General features: G+C 37.1%; 2 protein-coding genes across 4 annotated transcripts in view; both read left to right on the top strand.

Annotated features, from left to right (window-relative positions):
- LOC128733450 (phosphatidylinositol-binding clathrin assembly protein LAP) overlaps window positions 1–10,385 on the top strand; it is a 37,777-nt gene extending 27,392 nt beyond the window's left edge. For all 3 annotated transcript variants that reach the window (XM_053827032.1, XM_053827031.1, XM_053827030.1), the window contains one exon: window positions 8,699–10,385. In XM_053827032.1, the coding sequence (XP_053683007.1) occupies window positions 8,699–8,923 (225 nt within the window). In that variant the 3' untranslated portion in view covers window positions 8,924–10,385. The remainder of the gene's footprint in view (window positions 1–8,698) is intronic.
- A 2,351-nt stretch (window positions 10,386–12,736) lies between these two features.
- Window positions 12,737–24,349, top strand: part of LOC128735825 (mucin-3A) — a 121,956-nt gene continuing 110,343 nt past the window's right edge. Inside the window, exon 1 of the mRNA XM_053830310.1 lies at window positions 12,737–12,749. Within this exon, the coding sequence (XP_053686285.1) occupies window positions 12,737–12,749 (13 nt within the window). The remainder of the gene's footprint in view (window positions 12,750–24,349) is intronic.

Genomic DNA, 24,349 nt, shown 5'->3' with positions numbered 1-24,349 from the left:
TACCAATTTTCAACCCCCCGTCCGCCTCCGTGAACAAGCGTGGACATTGACTCAACCCCTACCCCCCTCCCTGTTTGTCCACGTGGACTTTTTTTCTTATGTAAAAGTTAACAAAACAGAAATGCATAGTGTAAATTTTGTTTTCGACTTGATTTCTGCAGTATTTATTAAAGCCCCGGCACAATGCATACGGATTTTGAGTCGCTACGGAAATTTGAGTTTTTCCATGGATTTTCTCTCAAATTTATGCAGCGTATTACAATGCAATGTGAGGTGTTATGACCTTAATTCTTCTGTTCATAGTGAGCTTGTCTACAGCGAATTATTATCGATTGCAAGAAAGTCCGTTTCAGCTTGACTTTCGCTCGACGATTCTTCTCCGTCAAGAATATCCCTGTCTAACCAGAACACCTCAGCTTGGCCGTCTACTTCAACACAACACACGACTTTACCAACGCGATTTGGTTCGTTAAATTTTCTGAAAGCGAATCCTTCCGTAATGCTCGATTCATGTCTGAAGTTTTTGGAGCGTTTTAGTAGAATACGAAACCTAAAATTGAAAAAGAAGAATCCAATTCCAAGAAATCCAATCCAAGAATCAATCCTTATCCAATTTAATTCTACTATGTGTATTTTATTCACGACAGATACGTATTTCGCCTACGACTTGCAGGCTTCCTCAGTGTCTGTTTTCGAAATTTAAAAAGAATTAAATTGGATAAGTTTTCTTCGTTTTTAATTTTCGATTCATGTGTTTACGTCATCATATGCATCCGAAGATAAAACTTTACTTGAGCCTACAAACAATCACTGATCAATGGTTAATGCTAATATGTATAATTAATTCAATATATCTGTTTCTAACATCTGTTTTTGGAATAAAACATCTTGTCCACGTGGACATTTTCCATACCCCCTCCCCCCCTTCCGTGGACAAGCGTGGACATTTACATACCCCCCACCCCCCTTTAAACTGTCCACGTGGTATATGGATGGCCCCTTTCAACAGTCGACCGTTTTATGTTACCAAACGTTACTAAGGATCCGTAAACGTCGATATGCATCATCGACATTTTCACCCCATGTTCGTTTGTTGACATTTCGGTAAATTTTACTGAATTTTTCAAGTGTGTAGATATATGAATTTTTTATCGTATAGGTATTGTTCTTGATCGTACCTGTTTCAAGGAAATTAACCCTTTTTTGAATCAAATCAGTTTGCGATACATTTCAAATTTTCCCTAAATTATTTAAGAATACATTATCTCGACTTTCGTCATTTGCCTTTTGTTATTTGCCCTCTGTCTTCGTTTTCCGTTTTCTTTTTCGTCGTTTGATTTTTTTCTCTTTTGTCTAATATTTCGTCTCCTTTTTGCTATGTGTACTCCGTCGCCCTTTGCTGTCGGCTTCATGTCGTTGTTTTGTTTATTTTTCCAAGTTGATTATAGTCACTTTAACAATCTGGGGCAAACGCAACTTCTGCGTGATTGGGATTTGAACCCGAGTACTCGGTGTGAATGCTACTATACCAGGATTGACCCCTCGTTGTTTTGTTGTCCTTTTAACGTTTGTTAGTCCTTTTTTTAACATCTGGCTTTCTAGCATCTTTGTATCATCTTTTTGTCTTTTTTCAGTAATTTGCTGTCTTTTTTTACAGTCTTTTGCAGCGTTTTTGGTTTGATGGCGTCGTCATTTGTAGCCGTTTTTGACATTTCTTGTTGCGGTTTTGCTGTCTTTTTATTGTTTTGAAATGTTTGGAGAGATAAACCGTTTCGACTGATTAGCATTTTTAAAACTGTTGTTCCAATTTGATTCCACTTTCGAACATTCCCATGCTTTGAGCTCCATTTTTAAAGCAGAAACAGGCAAACCACAGGAGGGTCAGGTCCTACGAAGTGACGAGATGGTCTCGGAAGCGCATCAGCTCTTTCATTTCTATCGATTCCACAGTGACCTGGGACTCGATCCGGGACCCGGAACTTCTGACGTATAGTCGCCAATATTTTCGTCGTCCTTTTTGAATATTTTATCGTTTGTTTGACGTTTTTTTTAGTCGTCTCTTCGTCGTATTATCGCAATTCCGCAGAGGTTGGAAAATTCGCAAAATGAATGTACACTCAAGTCTTTTTTTACACGGTTTGTTTTTTCGATTACTCAAGAACCAAAATGTATTGAAAAATAAATGAATTGTCCCTAAGTTGCGCCGTTCTTAATAATCGAAAAAACAAACCGTGTAAAAAAAGTACTTGAATGTATACGCCGAATATCGCCGAACATTTAAACTATTCTCTTTTTATGGTGATACTATTTTGAATACTTTCCGGTGTCCCCGGGTATCATATACTCACTAAATCGGTCATATTCAATATTAAATTTTTGAACGAATTCCGATGTTCATAACGAGGTTATGTTCGTGATCAAATTCAGGCGAATAGTGTATGTTCATGAGGGATATTCATCGGTTCAAATAATCATTTTTTCGCGAATTCTCCAACCACTGTATTCCATCATCTTTTAAGTCTCTTTGTTGTCGTTTATACGTATTTTAGTCTTCTTTTCATCAGCGATATTATTCACTGCATGTTGCGTATATATGGTTTTTGTAACAAAATTAAACTTTCAACCTTTTCCATCAAATTTATGAAAGTCCGTAGAAAATTCCTAAATTCGTAGATCTGGTATTACTGCCTATAGGTGTATATATTCGATGTTTACGCCAAGCCTACCTTTTACCGTTTTTGTTTAGGTCCAACCTAGGTTTGCTCTAGTTCCAATCGAACGGCTGTCAAAACGTCAAGTTGAACTTAGTTTCGCTCTGGATTGCACTTTTTAGATAACGGGTTCGCTCTGAGTTTTTTCACAGTTTCAACCTAGCTACCCAAATCTTTGATGGTCTGCACTCTGTCCAGGTCAGTTGATGACATCGTGTAAATGAAATAAATTGGATCGCGCTGACGCCGTATTAACGTTAGCTTCCATTCCATTTGTTGCACACCATTCCAGAAGCAGATTAATGACTTCCTGGTGTGCGATACAATCATCAACTGAAATAATCGCACGGAAGAACTTCAGATTATCGGTGAACATAAATTTCGGTGCTTTGAGTAAGTTGCATAAGTCATTGACAAACAAAACAAAGAGCAGCGGACCCAGGTGGCTATCCTGTGGGACGCCAGAACAATTCGTACCGACGCGCTTTGGTTACTCATGTATGAAGAAATCTCTTTGCAACGCTACGTACTAGTGAGAAAACATACGACATCATATTGGAAGTTGTAGATTGCTTTTTCATAAACCCATGTTGCTCTTTGCTGGTAAAATGATGAACGTGAGGGTACACTGCATCCAGGATTAAACACTCTAGGACTTTTAGAAGACTGCTAAGGATAGATATTGCTCTGTAGTTCTTCACGTCATGAATGCTTCCGACCTTATGAATGGGTTTTTTTTTGGTAATTCATCTAACACATTAAATAGTCGACATGAATATGAAAGTAAGCTAGATCTTTTTAATCTTCTTGCAATCACGCGCGATGGTTCGCCGAAGTCAAACAACTGTTCCACTTTTGTAAACGTTCTTATACATTCTGTCATTGGCTCGCAAGATCCAAATGCCGCACGATGGAACTGTGTCTACAGCAATCCCGTTGAGCGTAAAGTTCGTTGCGATGCCCAGAAATTTAGCATGGATAACAGTTGTGGACAGTCAATTTACCCGTTTTCGCTACAAATATCGCCTGTTGTATTTTACTTCTGTGTTCCAATGTATCGAGATCAAGTAGACGACATCTATCTCCGAAGGGTGACAGATTTTCTGGATTTCGCCAAGGAAGATGACGCAAAGCAAGACTAATAAATCTTCTTTGTACGTGTTCAATTCGTATGGTCCAAGTAAACTGCCTCGAAAACCAAACCAGATTCTCCAGAAGTGGTCGAACTAGGGCGCAATATAACGATTTAAGGCAGTGGGCGTTCTTAAAGTTTCTCCCAATCTTGGAAATAAATCGAAGTTGCCGGGATGCTTTAGAGACGATTGATTCACGGTGCAAATTAAATGTCATTTTAGTATCTAGTAAGACACCGAGGTCATTAACTTGTTCGGCTTTACGCAGCTCAGTGCCATCAATAATATAATTAAAGTTTATCGGGTTTTTGATGCGATAAAAGCTCATCACTTGGCATTTTGCAACGCTGACTATAAGCCAGTTCAGTTTGCACCAGCCAACAAACACACCAAGTATATCTTGCAAGCGGCAGCAGTCATCTTTATTACTTATGGTAGCAAACAGTTTCAAATCATCAGCATACACTAACTTGCAGCCAACACCCAACAATAACGCAACACAGTTAAAGGACAGCAGGAAAAGCAAAGGTCCCATATTACTGCCTTGAGGGACTCCAGATATATTGGTAAATTCCGATGAAATACTGGTTCCAATTCGACTCGTAGCACTCTGCCTCTGAGATACGATTTTAGCCATTAATCCATTTGTTGGGAAGCACCAAGTCGGGAAAGTTACCGCAAAAGTATTACATGGTCAATTCGATCGAAAGCAGATTTTAAGTCTGTATAAATGATATCAACTTGTTTCTTGATTTCCATTTGCGAAATGCACATCGAAGTGAACTTCACCAGATTAGTACAGACCGATCGACCAGGCATGACGCCATGTTAAGCCGTTGAAATGTAGTTCTTAGTGCGGGACTGTATTACACCACTCACGATAATTTCGAACAGCTTTGATGCCGCAGAGAGACTTTCAGCAAGGAGGGAAGACACCTTCGCTGAGTGATTTGTTAAAGATGATGCTCAAAGGAACTGCAAGGGACTCTACCAAATTTTTAAAGAAAACGGGCGGGAGACAATCGGGTCCAGAGTCTTTTGAAATGTCGAGTGACCGAAGTTTAACAAGAACATCGTTTGGCGAGAATGACAGGGGCGGAATCAATGCACCAAGCTGAGGTAGACTGTTTAAGTAAGATTCTACAAAGGGCGGTTCATCGTTGTTCAGTACCCCGCGAAAAAACAAACTTCCTCCGTTTACTGTAGAAAAACCACCGACAGTTGGTCTATTCCATCACGGAGAATAAAAATGTAGTTTCAACCACGTTTATGGGTGTTTTACGCACAAACAGAAATTTCATTTTGTTGCAAACTGATATGTATGATTGAAATGAAAATATTTATTGGTATATCGATGTTAAACTCAATTTGAAAATACTTTACTTTTAATTTAAAATTAAATTTATTTTCGTGATTCAAATAGAATTTCGTTTTGAAACAAAAATATTTTTAGGTTGTTATAAGAATTTCGTTTGAAACAAATTGGATTTTTTTCACTTCGTGATAGAAACGACGCCTTTCCCCGAACACCTGCGTTGAGAATCGCGGCTAAAACGCTGACAGACGAACAGTGTCGCACAGTACCTTATAAGTCACAAGGACTTGCATAGTGTTGTCGTCCCGTCAGTAAAATGAGTTAAATTCTCGATCCATGAATCGCACTTTTACCCCGTCAGTAAATCGAACTTTTACTCCGCTAGGCGTTTGACGGAGTTTGATCAAATTACGGAAAAGCGAAATATATTTTGTAAATTCTTCTCACCGCAATTTCAAGAGAGATATCTATGTGATGTAGATGTGATGCTACAATTTGTCAACAAGTAATATCCTCTTGTTGATATCGTATTTGCCGTATAACGAAATATTACATCAAAACCGTATTACATCTAAAATAACATTTACCCATAACTCAGCAACTATGCTTCGTAAACAACAAATGTTTACGATATAATTAAGCTGTCAAAGTACTCACCCATCCATACCAATGTAGTCAATTTACTCGGAATCCGCACTGATAAATCATTGAATCGCTCTTTTACCCTCATCGCAGTTTTACTCCTTACTCTATATCTCAATGAGTTACAACTATCAGAATCTGTTCCAAACTTGAAACTTTAGTTATTATTTCCTGATCATTTTATTTTGTAACATTTGTAACACATTATGTTATATATATATCAGAATGTGTTATAAGTTTGACATGATCCTATCATATCCTCGTGCTCGGGTAGCCACCCACCTCTGTTTGAGTGGTATCAGCAGGTATCAGCATCTTTGGCTCGAGCAGCACGTTCCTCACAATCATGTGGAAGATTTGTGCCTGTTTGAGTGGAATACCAATATTTTAAAAGTTACACTACTTTGAAACGGTCCAGATTATTGCGAATACAAGCCTTCCTTTCATCCAATGCTAACGTCAGCAGACAGAAATACAGCCGAATACACAAGAAACATATCGCAGGAATAAATCAATGAATATTTTTAAATTTTTTATTTTTATTCTGGTAACTGTTCCATGTGAAATTTTGTCATTTTTGACGTTTATATGTGTTTTATATCTTAGTTCTTTCTTGTAGAATTTAATCAAGTTGCAAATTAAATAGTTATAACTATTTCAAGTTTTCAAATAGAATAAGAACGAAATTAAAAAATACGAGCCAACCCCGTTTTCAAACTTCGAGTGTGATATTCTATTGTTCTCATTTGTCATACTTACTTACTTAGGTGGCTTGCCGTCCTAAGACAAAGCCTTTTGAACAAAGTTTTTCCATGTAACTCGGTTGAGGGCTCCCGCTCTCCAATTCCTCGGTCACCAAGTACTCTCCGCCAAATCTCGCTCCACCTGGTCTAACCATCTTGCTCGCTGCGCTCCTGGTCGTCTTATTCCTACCGGATTTGAGGCGAACACCATCTTTGCAGGGAGTTGTCCGGCATTCTTGCAACATGCCCTGCCCATCGTATCCGTCCAGCTTTAGCCACCTTCTGGATACTGGGTTCGCCATAGAGCTGTGCGAGTTCATGGTTCATCCTCCGCCTCCATACTCCGTTCTCCTGTACGCCGCCGAAGATCGCTCTTAGCACTCGTCGTTCGAAAACTCCGAGCACTCGCAGGTCCTCCTCGAGCATTGTCCATGTTTCATGCCCGTAGGGAACAACCGGTCTAATAAGTGTCTTGTACAGGGTGCACTTTGTACGAGGACTTAGTCAGCTCGACCACAATTGCTTGTGGAGCCCATAGTAAGCACGACTTCCGCTGATAATACGCCTCCGAATCTCACGGCTGGTATCATTGTCCGCCATTACCAGTGAGCCAAGGTAGACAAATTCATCGACTACCTCAAACTCGTCGTCGTCGATCAATATACTACTGTCCAAGCGGTGTCGTTCGGTCAGCATGTACTTTGTTTTAGACGTATTTACCTTTAACCCAATCTTTTCTGCTTCGCGCTTTAGTCTGGTGTACTGTTCAGCCACTGCCACAGATGTTCTGCCGATAATATCCATGACATCGGCAAAGCAGACGAATTGACTAGATTTGTTGAATATTGTGCCCCGCGTGTTGATATCCGCTCGGTTCATAACACCTTGTAGCGCTATGTTGAACAGCAGGCATGAAAGACCATCACCTTGACGAAGCCCTCTGTGTGATTCGAATGAACTTGACAATCCACCCGAAATCCGAACACAGCACTGTGCACCATCCATCGTAGATTTAATTAGTTTGATGAGCTTCCTGTGGAAGCTGTTCTCGTCCATGATTTTCCATAGCTCTTTCCGGTCGATGGTATCATATGCGGCTTTGAAGTCAACGAATAAATGATGCGTGGGAACTCTGTATTCACGGCCCTTTTGGAGGATTCGCCGTAGTGTAAATATTTGATCCGTTGTAGACCGACCTTCGACGAAGCCGGCTTGATAAGTTCCCACAAATCTATTCGCAATTGGTGATAGACGGCGGAAAATGATTTGGGACAGCACTTTATAGGCGGCATTGAGAACGGTGATCGCTCGATAGTTCTCACAGTCCAACTTGTCGCCCTTTTTATAGATCGGGCAGATAACCCCATCTCTCCACTCCTCCGGTAGCTGTTCCGTATCCCAAATTCTAACAATTAGTCGGTGCAGACAAACGGCCAGCTTTTCTGGTCCCATTTTAATAAGCTGCACTCCGATGCCATCTTTTCCAGCTGACTTGTTGTTCTTTAGCTGTATGATGGCTTCCTTAACTTCGCCTATCGTTGAGGCTGGCACCTCTTCCCCGTTTGTTGCGCCGTCGAACTCGCTTTCCCCGCCGCCATGGTTCTCCGCCTGTGCTGTTTCCACCTATCGGTTACCTCACGATCGTCCGTCAAAATATTACCAGTCCCGACACATTTCGGCTCGCGGCACAAAGCCTTTGCGGAATCCGTTCAGTTTCTGGTAGAACTTTCGCGTTTTCTGAGAACGATGCAGCCGCTCCAACTCTGCATATTCCTGCTCTTCCAGGTCCAGGTGCTTTTCGCTGCATCTTCTTCTGTTTGTGTCTTTCCACGTTCGGAAGTGTGGCGCTGCGCATCTTGGCCGCCCGCGCAGCGTTCTCCTCATCCATCACCCTCCTGCATTCATCGTCAAACCAATCGTTCCGCTGATTTGTCATACGGGACAGGTATAGTTCCAGCGGTAGTCCAGTCTCCATTGATTTTCCGGTTTCCAGTCTTATGCGGGTCATCGAAATTTGTCGCACAGAAAAAAAACTTTTTTGGTGTAATTTATATTTTACTAACAATTGTTGAACAACGACAATGTTTTACTGCCATTGCTTCAGTAATGAAAATACTTCGAAGACTAATTGGTATTTTTCATATTATATTTTAGCAAGGTATACCGCAAATGAGACCAATGATGGGAGGGCCTGCGGTACCAGGAGGAACTCAGATGCCTAGTACGATTCCGGTAAACACTGGTATGATGCATATGCAACAGCCCCAACAAACTGCTATTCTCGGCCAGCCAGTACTGATACCTTCACAGCAACAGCAGTCACACACACAACCGTTGCCAAACAAAAATATTCAGTTAGATCCTTTTGGGGCGCTCTAAGAAAAAAAAATCGTTATCAGCAAAATCTTAAAAAGAATCTTTTTCACTGCAATAATACTATAATGGTTTGTAATTACGAAAGAGGAGACACTGCAGAGTTTTCACCCTGACTCTTAAAGTTAATATATTTACTATGGAATATTTAACGCTGAACATATAGTATATGCGTACCTAGATCACAGAGAGATAAATTTGATATACTGGAATTATTTCAAGTATTAACATAACATAATATACATATAAACATTATGTGACAAAGCAGAGTAAAACTATTACTGTTACTAGAAGAAGTTATCATATATTCAATGACTGCAAAATACATAGAACTTACTGAGTGCATATAAAAAAGTTTCTTGTAATTAATCTGTTAATCGTGAACTGGATAGAAATTAAAATTTATTTTGTGATAAGTTATATTTTTGTGTAGAATAATTATCCTAATTTATGATTAATGTATGCAAAAATCAAGAAAGCAAAGACAATATTATGAATTTAATAAATATCTCTCCCAATTGTTTACGTAAACAGACATTTATCTAAATTGTTTCACAGAAAAGTATCATATGTTGTCATTGTTTCAAAAGATCTACTAAACTTAAAAACTCAAAATTTACAAAAAAAAATCATTGATCTTTTGGCCATGAACAGAGACAATTAAGATTAAATAAGAATAAAATTAAAACAGAAAAATATCGAATATATACAGGCTTCTGAAACAGATTATGTATATTGTAAATACAACAAAACGCTTGGGGTAATGTTGTCCATAGAGTACTACAGATGCGATATGAATGTACGATAATCATTCCACTATCAACAAATAGTTATAGATATTAACGCTGAACAGGTTACCGTGTGACCATACTGTGTCCCAGATCGCTACGCATTGGTTACTTGATTTGCATTCGCAGTCAGAAGCTCGTTAAAGTTAATTCTACCGCTTTAATTTAATTCAAAGTACTATTACCGTATTCTCGCAAATTGAACAACGTATCTTGGTTTTGTATAAATAGCTTGTACTTTCTTCTTAATATATGTTGAATAAGTTAGTGGAACTAGTCTCCGACATAACCTTCAAACGAAATAAAATATAGTGTCGGATGAATCCGATTCGGTGGTATGACAATATTATCCCATTTACTTTTTTGATTTAGTTCAAAACGCATCGAACTAACAGGACGGTCCGACATACGTCGTATCAGTACAGATAACGTATTCTATAAAATGTATGCCTACAGATATAAATTTAATTTTCGTGGTAGCGCGTGGATTGTTCTGCAGAACAACATTGTGTTGCGAACCAAAATATGAACTACTACAAACAGGCAGATATCTTTAATACGCATGAAAATAATTACTGTTGTGCAAATAGCTCTCAATCAAGATACTATGTTTATATTTATGCGAGTTGTAACACATTATTGTAGCGATGTGAAATATAGAATACGTATTAGCAACTGTTCACATTTGTTTTTTTAATGAATTTCACAATACCCAGAACTGAGTCACCCTAGTTTAGATGGGGGAAAGTGCTATCAGTGAATTAATACTAATCTCAATTAGTCTCTATAGTGTGGTAAAATCATAAGATACATTCAAGCGTTGCGGGACATAATGTGAAACCATTTTTGTTATACGAATTGTTTCCTGTAACATTAAATTTTCGGCAAATAGTTGGAGAAATAGGTGATTAAAGGAGACCATATTTTTCAGTTGTGTATCAGTGTCTCAGGAATTTGGTGGAACCTGAACCGATTTGCATAGTGGGGATAGTGTCTGGTAACGCTGGTATGCATCACTACCAGGGAATCAAAATATCATTGTTAGAATAAACGCAGAAATAACCGACAAAAACGAAGAGCGATAAATCAGTTATTCTCTACCTATAAAACAAACATACAAACTCGCTCTCACAAGCGCTTGTTGTTGGTAATGAAGGTACACTGAAGTCGCTTTTTACAAGGTTTTTTTATACGCGGTTTTTTTACGCGACTATTTTTACGCGGTTTTCGGATTTTACGCGGTTTTGATTCACGCGGGACGTATCCTGCGCGTAAAAAGCGACTTGAGTGTATACAATAAAATATGTCTTTGTCACCAGTCGGCTGGTTAGAGGCAATACTTTATCAGCAACTTGAACAAAAGGGACAAACAGCAAAAACCTTAAGAAAAAGACCAGCTTGTTTTAACCTAAAGTCTGGCGTACAAAAGTTACCAACGTTACCTTGGTAACTGCCAAACACTACCGCTGCCGATACAGTGTAACATGATTAGGATTGCTTTTGTTGCGTACAATACGTATTACATACAACAGCAGTGTGTCTTTTTCGCAGGCATTAACATAGTTGATCAGACTCGTGTTTTAGTCTTTGACCTTGAAATGTGGTCGGGCATTAATATTAATATTTTTTTGAACGATGGTTCTACAATTGATGGAGGGACGGTAGGGGAAAGTAATTTCCAGCATTGGACAAAAGGTAGGAGTCACAACGATAACTTGTTAAGCCTAGCTACCTATTATTCCCCCCCCCTTCCTTTCCACTCTTTCCCCTTCATTCCCAAAAATTTTTTATTACTTTCCCCTACCGTACCTCCATCAATTATAGAACCATCTTTTCAAAAAATATTAACAACATAGTTGTCATGAAACATCTGTATCCACGATAAACAGCTACGATAACTTGTCTTTGTCCTAACTTCCATGCAATAGTGACCAACTTTCATCGTACATTGTCGCAACATTTTGAAGTAGGGATAATATGTTTGTCTCTTGTGCGTTCGTCGATAGACTCCTAATACTTGTAATTTACATAATTTTACGTAAATTGAAACGTTTTAATAACAATTTTTATATGATTGACTGAAGTTTTTGGAGCGTCTTAGTAGAATACGAAACCTAAAATTAAAAAAGAAGAAAACTTATCCAATTTAATTCTACTATGCATATTTTATTCACGACAGATACGTATTTCGCCTACGACTTGCAGGCTTCCTCAGTGTCTGTTTTCCAACTCTTCGAATGTTAGAAAACAGACACTGAGGAAGCCTGCAAGTCGTAGGCGAAATACGTATCTGTCGTGAATAAAATATACATAGTAGAATTAATTTGGATAAGTTTTCTTCTTTTTTAATTTTAAATTTTTATATTCATAACCGGGTGCTTCAACTGCTCGAATTTTGTCGGATTTTCGGTCAATCAATTTGGGGTTAAGCAGTCCAGTCGAGCAATCAAATCGAACAGTCTAATCGATCAGTCCAGTCGAGCAGTCTAGTGAACCAGTTGAGCAATCGAGCAGTCCAGCAGACGACCAGTGAGGTGACTGAAAATACAACCCATTGCTACGAAAGCATGGCGTCCTGTCAGGGACCTGTTTTTAGTTACCGATAAGCCTCTTATGCCTCCTTTTTTCCCCATCACGCAAGTTCAGTTCGTACGGCGAAATCTTTGATCATGATAACCGGATGTTTATGTTGGAAGGGATTCTTATATATCCGTGGAATGTGCGTAACTACCTTTAATTACGAGTGTACCCAACCCCTTTTGGCCCAACAACATATACGTGAAAGCTGCTCGGTGAACAATTTCGATTCTACAGTCATTCTTCTTGCATACATAGGTGAATCCTTGAAGTGATGGTGGTATACATACATACATACATACATACATACATACATACATACATACATACATACATACATACATACATACATACATATATACATACATACATACATACATACATACATACATTCATACATACCTACATACATACATACATACATACATACATTTCAAACATGCACGAATTCTGAATGCGCGAGAAAGGTAAGTTGCATATATGCTATATTACCAAAGCTGCTGAGCAAGAGGAAACGTATAGTTTTTTGCATTTTTTACTTGCCCGGTCAACTTAACCGTCAATTGTGCATAAAGCTTGATCGGTTTTTAACCCTCAATTAATCAACCAAAAATTCATCGCAAAAATGCTCCGATTTTCTTCAAACTTTGAATGCTTGCTCCTTTTCTGAAAGTTTTAAACTCATATTTTTTTATTTAGCGCTTAGGGTGCCGCCTCCTGACTTAGGGTGGTTCTGAGAATCTCCATCTGTACCATGAGATCTGTTTTTGAAAATTCCTAACTTTTGAATCACTCGTCCGATTTTCATAATTTTCAAAGCAAATTACCTTCCATTAAGAGCTTCTAATTAAAAATTTGCATGCTAATGAGCTTTAATAAAAAATATTGGCTTGAAACCCAAATTTTTACATTATTGCAAAAAACTTGAATTTTGGTATTTTCTTTAACTGTTCCCCAAAAAGGTTCAGTTTTTATATTTTTTTCTGAAAATCTAAGAATTTTTACATAATATACCAAAAAATTAAAACGTTCGTTTTCGTGTTTTGAAGATAAAATTTAAAAGAATGGTTTCGCTTATGATTCGAACCACTCTAACTCAACGGAGGGGTACCCTAAGGGCCAAACAAAAATGGAGATCTAATATTTTCAGAAAAGGAACAAATATGCAAAGTTTGAACAAAACGGAGCACATTTTGTCATAAAAATGCTAAGTGGGTACCTCCCAGTTGGCTTCGAGATATGACGCTGGCCTAATAAGCCAGTCGTCATATGTCCGAATCTTTACTGGGAGAGGCTGTTAGAGTTCATAGGATCGTAGCAACTGGCCCTACAATTGTCCTGCACTCTAACAGTTGGCTGCGAAGTCTGTCGTATAAAAACAGAAGGTCAAGTTCCGATAACGGAATGTAACACCCAGGCTTTGCTTTGCTTGGGTACATGTACCCAGTTGATCAAAATCGGGGTATTAGACTTTTTTCTGACATGTTTCTGTATAAATGATTGAATTTACTCAATTCGTCTAAATAACGAGGATCAGAAGCCTTTTGACCTTATTTCAAGAATAACATCGAAATCGGCTCCTAAAATATGAAAGGGGATCAAATATGAGGGATCAAAGGAGGGCATTCATATCTATGGCCTAGAAGAACGCATTTATACCTATGGCCTAGATTTGCATGAACAAGTTTAGGAATAAAACATAGAAGTACCTTGAATCATAACAAACCCATCATGCGACATTTCTATGTACTCGAAATTGAGAAACTAGACCATTGGTAGTCGTATAAATTGTTCAAGGTGTCATTGGCCACATCTGAACGTGCTCGGGACTGTTCAGGATACCTCCACGGGGAACAATTTCTAAATTGAACTACCTACTACCTACCCTACTAGCACAGTTGTTATAAAATAGTTATGGTAACTGATTTAGAACCAATTTCAGTTGTAAATAAGTTTCTTCAACTAAAAGTGCCAACAGTGTGCTGCTTGGGTAATATTCTGTAGACGATATTATAAGAAATTCTTTATAGAACAAGTTTATACGTTCGCTTCTGGACGACTAATGATGAATGTCACCGGTATAGATACTTCTGACCATCCTGACAAATTTCATCGTTCTTGATGTACATTACCTATTATCATTTTCGTGTTTCCTTAATTATTAAGTTTAAAAGCAGATGAATGTCTTCTTGTAGGCTCATCATTCTTCGGAAGCTACACCAACAATTCGTCTTAATGGAGGAGAAAATCCAAAATTTGCAATTCTGATTGTCATGTCATATCGAACTACTCCAACAGTTGTTACGATTCCATTAGTTGCTGCTCCAACAGCATTTGTCTCGATTCTGACTGCTACAACAGTCACACCGGTAGTTGCTCCAACGGCCCCGGTTTCATCATAAAAAATAGTCCCCGTAGCTTTAATTCCTTTAACAACGGATTTAATTGCTCCTACAGTTGTGGCGATTTCACTAGTTGCTGCTCCAACAGCACTAGTCTTGTTTTTGATAGCTTCAACAGTCACAGACCGTGCCGTCGCATCTGGATTCTACATAAAAAAACCGATATTGGTGATTTTGATTCCGAATTCATGTCTTCCTCATTTGTCGATTGCTTTGAAAAAAAAATTCATTTGTCAATAAATCTTCGTTTCTCGAAAAAATTTACTGCAGCGCTGCTATTGAACGGGCACGGAGAATAATCTCACTTCTGATAATTGTAGATGATATTATAAGAAATTCTTTATAAAACAAATTTATTCGTTCGCTTCTGGAAGACTAATGATAATTTTACAGTGAATGTCGCCGGTATAGATACACTCAAAATAATCCGCACATAACTAAAGGAAAATTTCTATATGCAAATCCTTATGATTATTATGTGCCACATATAAACACAATCCACCCAGGAGTACACATGAAAATTATATGCATATGAATAGTATGTGCAAATTTTAAAGATAAATTTTAAAAACACATAAATGGTAACTGTTTGGCACATAAAGTTCATTTACAGGGCACATGGCAAAAATCTATGTGATGTGAAACACATAGAAACTATACGAAAAGTTTTCTCAGTGTACTTCTACTCTACCCTATGCCTGCTATATCTCCCACAATGAAGTATTCCACCACGCACACATATAAGGATTTTTTGACATTAGCTGAGGCCCTCGCTGAGGCTGTTTGCAGTAGGAATAATATCAAAAACATCAAATATCAAACTCCCGGATCCTCTCCTCCACTCTTCGCTCCCCTCTCACTCCTACATAACCGATCCTCAGCTAATGTCATTCTGGTTAGTGACGAAACCGCAAATTACTTCATTCAACATGAGACATCTCTAAATACTCGGAATTGCAAAATCAGTTCATTTGTCGTCATATAAAGTGTATAGAACTTGGTCCAGAACCACATCCGGACACATTCTGAGAGCGTTTCGGATAGACCCAGGAAAGCGACCAGTTTCTGAGTCAAATCAACCATCATCTTGAGACCCCACTATAAACTCAAAATAATAAATTACAAATAAAATCAGAAAAGGCCAGGAAGAGATTTCAGTCAAAACAGTTCAAAGAAACGTAGATTTTCTCTACACTGCCGCTGCCGAAATTTTTTCGACTCTATATTGCTTTATTCTACGTATTCAATTTGTTAATGGTCAAAAATAATTTCATGCTCCAGGTGTGGCAATTTACAATACTTGCCCATCTTCACGTGCTGTTCGTTTTACCCACAGCTAAAAAACGTTTACTTTTTCGGTCCATTTTTTATTCTTAAAATAAACATTGAACAATATTTTTTGTTACATATTTTACTGGCTGCCTTTGAAAACAATATATTTTACCGAAGTAAATTGCATTTAGGTTTGAGAAATCATAAGTTCCCTGAATTCTATTAGATGTTCTGCTTAACCTGTTCGTTTTACTCACAGTTTTCCTATAACATAAAGATAAAAAGTAATCCTGTTAGTTAAGGTGAAGGTCGTCAGAGTCCAGTTGCTTTTTTTACTGATTTCAGTACTTGTTGCCACTATCGTTTTGTTGAGAATAGAGTTGCTAGGTAATCTGTTATGAACAATTATGAAACGTAGAATCGCGTAGGGTACGGGAGGGTATTTCCAGCACGCAACTATAAATTCGGTATACATTACTTTTTTTTGCTGCGCTTTCCCAAATAAAAACTTTGCCGCTATGTAATAACTATATATATAATAATATATAATAACAATACTATCCATTTTTACTGTTGAACTAGATCCGACAGTAATTCTATCACATAAAATGTTGTGTACGGTGAATTTTATTAACAGGGAATTTTATAAGTATATTATCGACACTCTACGACCTTTAATTTAATAGCGAAAATAATTGGACAATTCCATGCTCAAATGTTTACGTTGGCATCACTCAATATAAACGTCTGTTCCCATGACAACGTACAACAACGACGGTCGCGGATTCGGAATTGCAATCGAAACGAAGTGAAGTTCTTCCTATCAATTCAAGTGAATAATTTGGGCGAAATGATTATAATATCTCTCTAAATAACTGTTCGGGTGGTAAATTAAAGTTTTGTGTGCATCAAGTTAAGTTTCGCGAGTGATTTGACGACTGAAACGGCTGAAAAAAATTAATGAAATACCGACGGCAAAAAGTGAAAATATAGTGATAAATTTTAATTGGTCACTAATCTCAGTATTTAGTGTAATTAATGACCGAAAAAGTAATAGAACTTATAGAATGCAATGTTTAGTGCTTCGAGTTGCAAGATCTTATTACGGCTAGCAGGTTAGTTGAACTAATTTTATATTTTTGTGATGGTTTCCCGAGTCTGGGAGCATGTTGGTACACTGAAGAAGGAAAGGGTGATATTCGGTGCCATCACCATGCTGACTGCCATAAATGGACTCTAGCGACCTTGTCGTTAAATCCATGTTTGTTTTGGCTACTCTGTTAATTTGTCAATTTCTATCTAATACCATGCTGCATCAAAATCCGGACGGTACCAATATCCGGACACCTTCTCTATTTTATCCTCAATAAACAATAATATATACAATTTATGAGGTGTAGCTATGTGGATTACTTTGCAAATATATCTAATATCCTTTCAACATAATCGGTGGTTAAGTAGGCTGCGCGAAATAACTTTAATAAATCCAAACGTAACGTTGGTGTCAAACAGTGCCTTTTTTCTGCGAGTTTCTTCATATTACTAAAAAGTAGTGCTTTCGCGATTTAAGGTTTTGGGAACTTATTATTACGAAGAAACCAACTTTTTAGGCTTTGTATCAACAAAGAAGGTTAGTTTTAATTAATTGAGACGGTGTCATTGATTAAAGTGGTGAAATAAAGTGTATTTTTATAAATAATTACGCTTTCCGGGTTTAAAACCATGTTTTTAAATCCGGACATGTATGATGGTGACTACCTTATGTTTTTCTTAGAAAATGAAAGGACACGTTGAAGGTAGAAGGTGTGATAAGAGAAAGAGGCTCGATCCACGGAACCGTCAAAATATTTGGTAATCCAAAATACTTTAAGGCATTTAATGTAGAAATACTTAATCACTTTCGTTCTCTGGTTATGTAAGGGTCAGTGTAACACTTGACTAAAATCGTACCATTAATAACACCAAAGTGGCATTAAAAGTAAAAAAAATGTATAAAGTTATGATTTTTAATACTACATTTTAGAAGTGATTAGTTGTTTACTTATAGGCATACATTTCTTAAACAAAACATGAGAAAGTTTTGCCTGTCCGGAAAATGATTCCAAAGTGTCCGGATATTGATTCACTGAGATGTGAGGTGTCCGGATTTATGAACAAGACAAGCCAGTTTATTTCTCTTATTTTAATGTATTTTATTTAGTTTTCGTTGTAAAATTGACGTGTTATTGCGAATTTAAGCTTTACATTTGATTATAGTACAAAGCAGTTACTAGAATGTTGCGAAATTATTGTTTACGGAGCATATCAAACATATGACCTGCTTAAGTGTCCGGATATTGATGCAGCATGGTAAGGAATTGTAAAATAAGGACATTACAAATATTTCATAAAGTTAATCGTGACTACCAGTAACGTAGCCAGGATTTTCGTTTGGGGGGCCAAGCCATTTTTTTATTAGACAAGTTTTAAACTTCTGGAGGGAGGCCAAATTATTATGCAGAAAACTATTTGTTTAGGCAATATATTTAATGCTTATATATATTATGCTTATATTCGATTTTTTTTCGAATTAATTAATTAAGGCCATTACAAATATTTTATAAAGTTTTTGTCCTTCCGGTGTTGGGCCACATATTGATTTGAGGCATTTTTACTTAAAGTTTAAACGTGAAAACTAAATCTATACTTGCTTTTAATATATACGTTATTATTTTCCATGCGAAAATCTACGAAAAAAGACAAAAACGAAAGAAAAATTTTTCGGCCGATTTTCGGAAATTCCGTTGTTTGAATTTTCATTTCTGTTTCGTGCATTAACTCAACTCGTAGACTCATTTTTCGACTTTTTCAGGCTGTAGAACCCACAGACAATTAATTTTATGAAAAAAGATTAACTCATATCCTACAAATTATTTTTTTGCCCCTCGATTTTTCAAACCAATTTCCAAGAGGGGGGGGGTGACAAAAACTTTTGGAATTTTTTGCAATGGCCTAATTTAACTAAGTATTCATGTAACACAAGTAACTTTCTAATGGTTTTCAAAAGTTTGCGTGCAATTTGATTTCTGCTAATTAGCTTGCTGTTGAAAAGAATGTTTACAGGATTTTTAAAGACTGCATAGCTTCTGGCACTCTCGCATCGAGCCTACTTTTCCCTCCGCAAGACGCTTCGATTAAGGAGCATACGCCGTACAAAGCGCTAATTAGACCGGTAGTCCGTAGTCCTATTCTTCAACTGACGAATTTCTATATCTATTGCTATATCGCTATATGTATATTGAGGTGCTCCTCGAAATACTGCTTCCATCTGTCGACCACCTCGCGCTCGTTTGTGATTAAACCCCCTCCCTCGTCCTTACACACGTCAGGTTTAGGTGTGTAGCCCTTATGAGTTTGGTTCACCCCCAGGGCCCGCCCTTAGCTACGTGGCTGGTGACAACCATCATACGCTATCGCTACGAAAATGAGTGATTTTCCATATGATACATATTTTTAAAGTGTAGGATATGATTAACTTTATGATAAATAGTAAATGCCATAGCAAAATTCAGCTTTTCGAATGTACCGTAGGACTGTAATCTTATACTGTGTTTATACAGATTATAATAACGATATGATTATGACCTTTTTCGTAATGGCTTTAATTTATGCGGGCTTTTTCAATCATTTTCGCTCCTTCGCTTATGAAGTGTAATCACCGTATTTGGTGAATACAATACCACAAACGAAATTATCAGTTATATAATTACAGCTGTAAAGTATTGAATATATTCCTATAAATTGATACGAACATGCATGGGTGCATGTCACCCCGGCTTGTAGCATTTTCGGACTTGTACCTCACTGAAAAAATCACTGCGCGCCTTTCTTACACAGTCTTTTTTGCCTAATGGATCATAAACTGTTAAGTAATATCCTTGAGATTATACTCCGTATATAAGATTGGCTTTAGCTTTTTAGTTTAACATAGAAAACAAGATTTCCTTAAACGGTGCTTATCACTTCAGGCACTCTTACTGTTTTAATAGAGCAACATCCACATTACGGCATACTAAATCACACTCCATGATGAAGGTTTGGTGAGAAATTATGTTTCGCATAATATTTGTTACATTAATAAAGAAACAAAACAAGCAAAAATACTCAACTGTTAAAAGGATCGCAGATGTATGTTTAAAGTCAAAATTATTAGCAACAGACAATCGGGCTTGTCAGTGTTATTCGACTGGTCAATGTAACCGTTAATTAAATACAATTAAATCCTAACAGTACCTCTGAAACCGAAGATGATCATCAATTGTTTTAGGTGAACAAGGAGAAACCGAAAACAGAAAACCGAAAGCGAATTAGAATGTTAATTGCCGAAGAGAATTGAAAACCGAAAGCTTACCTTCAACATGACTCGAATTATTTCATTATATGCTCTATTTATAGCTGAGCGGATACGTGTGTTCCAATGTCGCAATTGAAGTGCGATGTGCGATACTCATCGTATTGCGAGCTGCTCGTGTAGTTCTCGTGGATCCATAGCTTACTGTCCTGCCGCTGCAGCCTGCAGCGCGCTGGAGGCCTTGATCCGATGGAATAATCTTTGCACTATGGTAGCTATATGAAAAAATGAATACAACCTTTTAAGTCTGAGCCTAACCTTTTAAAACGAAGAAAGGTTTTTAAACATGTTCTGCAATGAAATATCACATTTCATTTTTTTTTGCTTCTCTAAGTTGAAGTAGAGCTTATAATATTAATCCTCAATTGATCAATTGGATATGCTTGTACCCTTTTCATATTATATGTTCCGATTTCGATATGCTCCTATTGAAATAAAGTCAAAATTCTCGTTATTTAAACGAATTTACGGAAATTTAATGGTTTACATTTTTTTAGTTTACCTTTTTATTTATTTATTTATTTACTATTTGATGGGGCTTTCAACCGTTGGTTGGTTTGCCCCAATTTTACTTTTTTAGTATACCTCGATTTTAACCAACGAGTACCCACTTAGTACTATCACAATAAACAGTGCCTCGATTTTATTCAAACTTTATATACATTTTCCTTTTGAGAATATTTCAAATCTATTTTTTGTTCGTTTGCACTTAAAGTACCTCCTAGTAAGTTAGAGTGATGCCAAAAATAATTGAAACCATGTTTCTGAAAATTGTATCTGCAAAATAAAAACATTTAGGGTATGTTGCTACATCGTCGTAATTGCCTATTCCCGTCCTATCCAACACAAATTATTCAAAATATCAGCATTTTTATGACACACAATGCAAAACTAGTTATTCCCTAATATTTTAGTTAGTTGTCTATCATACGCGATCAATCAAAGTGAGCTGAGATCTATTTAAATGCTTTTTATCATTAACTCTTTATAAGGCCGAGGCAATTATATTGCCACCAACGAAAAATATTTGTTTTGCGTCTATAATAATATCAATATATTTTTTTTTTTTTTTTATTGCTATTTAATGTGGTTTTAACCAATTGGTCATTCACCACGTAATATCAATATAATTATAGAAGCAAAATAAATATTTTTTGTTGGTGGCAATATAGTTGCCACTGCCTTATAAAGCGTTAAAGAGGTCCTACCAGCCAAATTTCCTACGTTTTTTCGTGCGACGAAGAAGACAATGTCGACTAATCGTTTTAATTTCCGTCATTCATAAATGAAAATAACTTACGCAAGGCATTGTCGTTATTCTACAGCCAGGAAACCTTGCCAGACCTACAGGAATTTTGTAGAATAACATTTGTCATGACGTCCTACACAAATACATGCGCGTTAGCTCCGTAAACATTGTTGTGATTTTTAGTTCGGACGATGAAAAATTTTGATGGACGGATTTTAAAACGGTACGACGAATTTTAGAAATAAAGTCAGTTGCGTAATTTCAATAATATTAATAGTCGCTTTTCAACGATTTCAATGTTCACGGATCGGAAGGTAAGTGTGTTTTAGTCAAACCAGCACAAGAACTTTTGAAGTATTCATTAAATCCATCCAACAAATGATGAAAATTAGAATGGCTTTACTTATTACGACGGGAATTAGAAAAAAAAACTATGTCACGTAAAAAATCTTCGATTTTCAGAAAAAAATAAAAAAAAACTTTTGTTTTGAGTTATTACATTATGGAAACACCAAAATTAAACGCGTGCAGGGCGCTATATCTCTGCATATTAGTGTTGATAGGAGGAAATGCTTATCAACTTAGGGACTAGATTGGTACATTTCATTGTGCCTGATTTTTAATTTCAGCTATAATAAATTTAAATTTATCACGAGGTTTTCAAGCCTCCGTAAATCTCGCATGAGTATAATATTTATCGATATAAATTTTCAAACTTTGGTTCATTATGTAGTACCATTACCATTATATTTCATTTATAAAACAGTTGTATTTTTTATCTTAATTTTCTTAATTACTGGCTTTACACGAAAATTTCCGAATGTCCAGGTTAGTCTCAAACAACCGGTACTTACATACTGAGAATCTTTTCGTATGGTAATTTAGCATCGTTTGCTTTCGTGTCTCGCTCGTTACATTTTTCCGACAGCGGTTGTTTTAGGACGCCATTTTGAATTCATTTGAGCACACTTAGCAATGGTGCGTTCACCAACCGGAACTTTTATTGAAATCTTATAAACGTGTATTTTAATCGTAAAATCGGTTACTTAGTAACATCGCGCGTTATTTCTATCATATGAATATCAAATATCAAAACCTTGATAGCTTTCATACAGCTCCCTAATAAAGTAGTCAGAGTTTTTAAGCAAGTTCTATGATCGAAGGATGCCAAAAGGTATCTCGCACAGTCAATGTTTTCGATTTAATTGCCAAAATAAACCCGTTTGGCTCGGGACAGCTTTCGTGCATAGCAACAAAGGTCTATCGGTATTTAATAACTGACCGCGCGCGATTTCGAACGAATCGAATATGTTGATAGCACAAACTTTCGGTGCGGTAAACTGATAATTTCTCATAGTTTTTTCCTATATCGGTATGTCGGATCTCCACAACCTGTTTCGCAATGGCCACGTAACCAAAAACGTCCTCAAATCATACGCGAGCTCGAATGACATTGATCGCACCATCTGCCTCGGTGGATCCAGATCAATTCCTTTCTACTAACAACAACTCCTTCCTGTGATACTTGTGGATGATGCAGAGGATTCCTCGGTCTCTAGTAGCAGCAAGTGTCGGACTAACATTCCTTTCCCTCCCAAATTGACCTGCATGGGCGTGGCCAGCTTTGCTATTGATCATCACAAAGAATTAGATCACCAGAAAATGCACACTGAGAATGATCTGCTACTCCCAAGCATCGTTCTGAAGGTCCTTTGTGCAACTCAGCTGATCTAGATCAATCGCGGGCAACTCACGGGCGGTCAAACTATGCTATGCTATGCTATGCTATTATGGAAACACCAAAATTAAATGATTGTGCAACTATGAAAAGTTTGGGTTTTAATTCAATATTTTTCATAAAAATCTTGAGGTTACCATGCAACATTTTTAATGAAAGCTCAATAACAAACCATTCACTTAATATCAATGTTATTAAAATCAGTCGAGTGATATAAAAGTCATGAATTTTTAAAAAAGGTTTACATGACATAATGATTTTTGAAACCGCCCTTAGTTAGGAGGGGGAACTCCAGACGCCAAATCAAAAATAGTAGTCAACATTTTTCAAAAAAGAAACAAGTACACAAAGTTTGGACGAAATCGAAACACTTTTTATCGATTTACTAGCTGATTGCCCGATCTTACTAGGGCCTCGTTGTCAAAAAAACACTTGTGCGCATTTTTGGATCATAAGATAATCAATTTCACTGCATTACTTTCAACCATATTGGCAACCTTGCCTGTAACGCTTAAGTAACTGTTTTTGAGCTCCGGTTATTCATTCAATTTTCGTTGAATTCCCGTATTCTTTTTTCGCGTATGTTACTTTATCAGTTTATCGATTTCTACGTCGTCGTGAATTTGGTGAAGTTTTAGTGCACTCGACATCAATTGGCTGAATAATTGCCATAGTGATTTTGGTTGTATTCTACATCTATAACTATCATCACCGCTACGCTCATTTTTTTCAACTGAAGCGCCATCTGTGAACAACGAGTCTAAGTTCGTCATCTATTCGCTCAAACCGCCACCTGTGTTCAACCGTATCAAAGTGGTTTGATCTTGCATCAAAGCTTTGTTGCAACGATGGATAAAACATGCTGTGAATGCTCTCAACCCATTACGAACCTAAACCTAGTAAAATGCTATTTATGTGAGCGTGTCGCGCATATGAATTGCTTAGGTTGGGTAAGATCAAGTTTGGATTTCTTTAATGAGCAAACGAATTTGCTATGGTTCTGCACTGAATGTATG

Source organism: Sabethes cyaneus, chromosome 2 (assembly GCF_943734655.1).
Source record: "Sabethes cyaneus chromosome 2, idSabCyanKW18_F2, whole genome shotgun sequence".
In the NCBI taxonomy this organism is placed as follows: domain Eukaryota; kingdom Metazoa; phylum Arthropoda; class Insecta; order Diptera; family Culicidae; genus Sabethes; species Sabethes cyaneus.
Note: the sequence above shows the minus strand (reverse complement) of the source record. Positions and strands in the feature narration are given on the sequence as shown.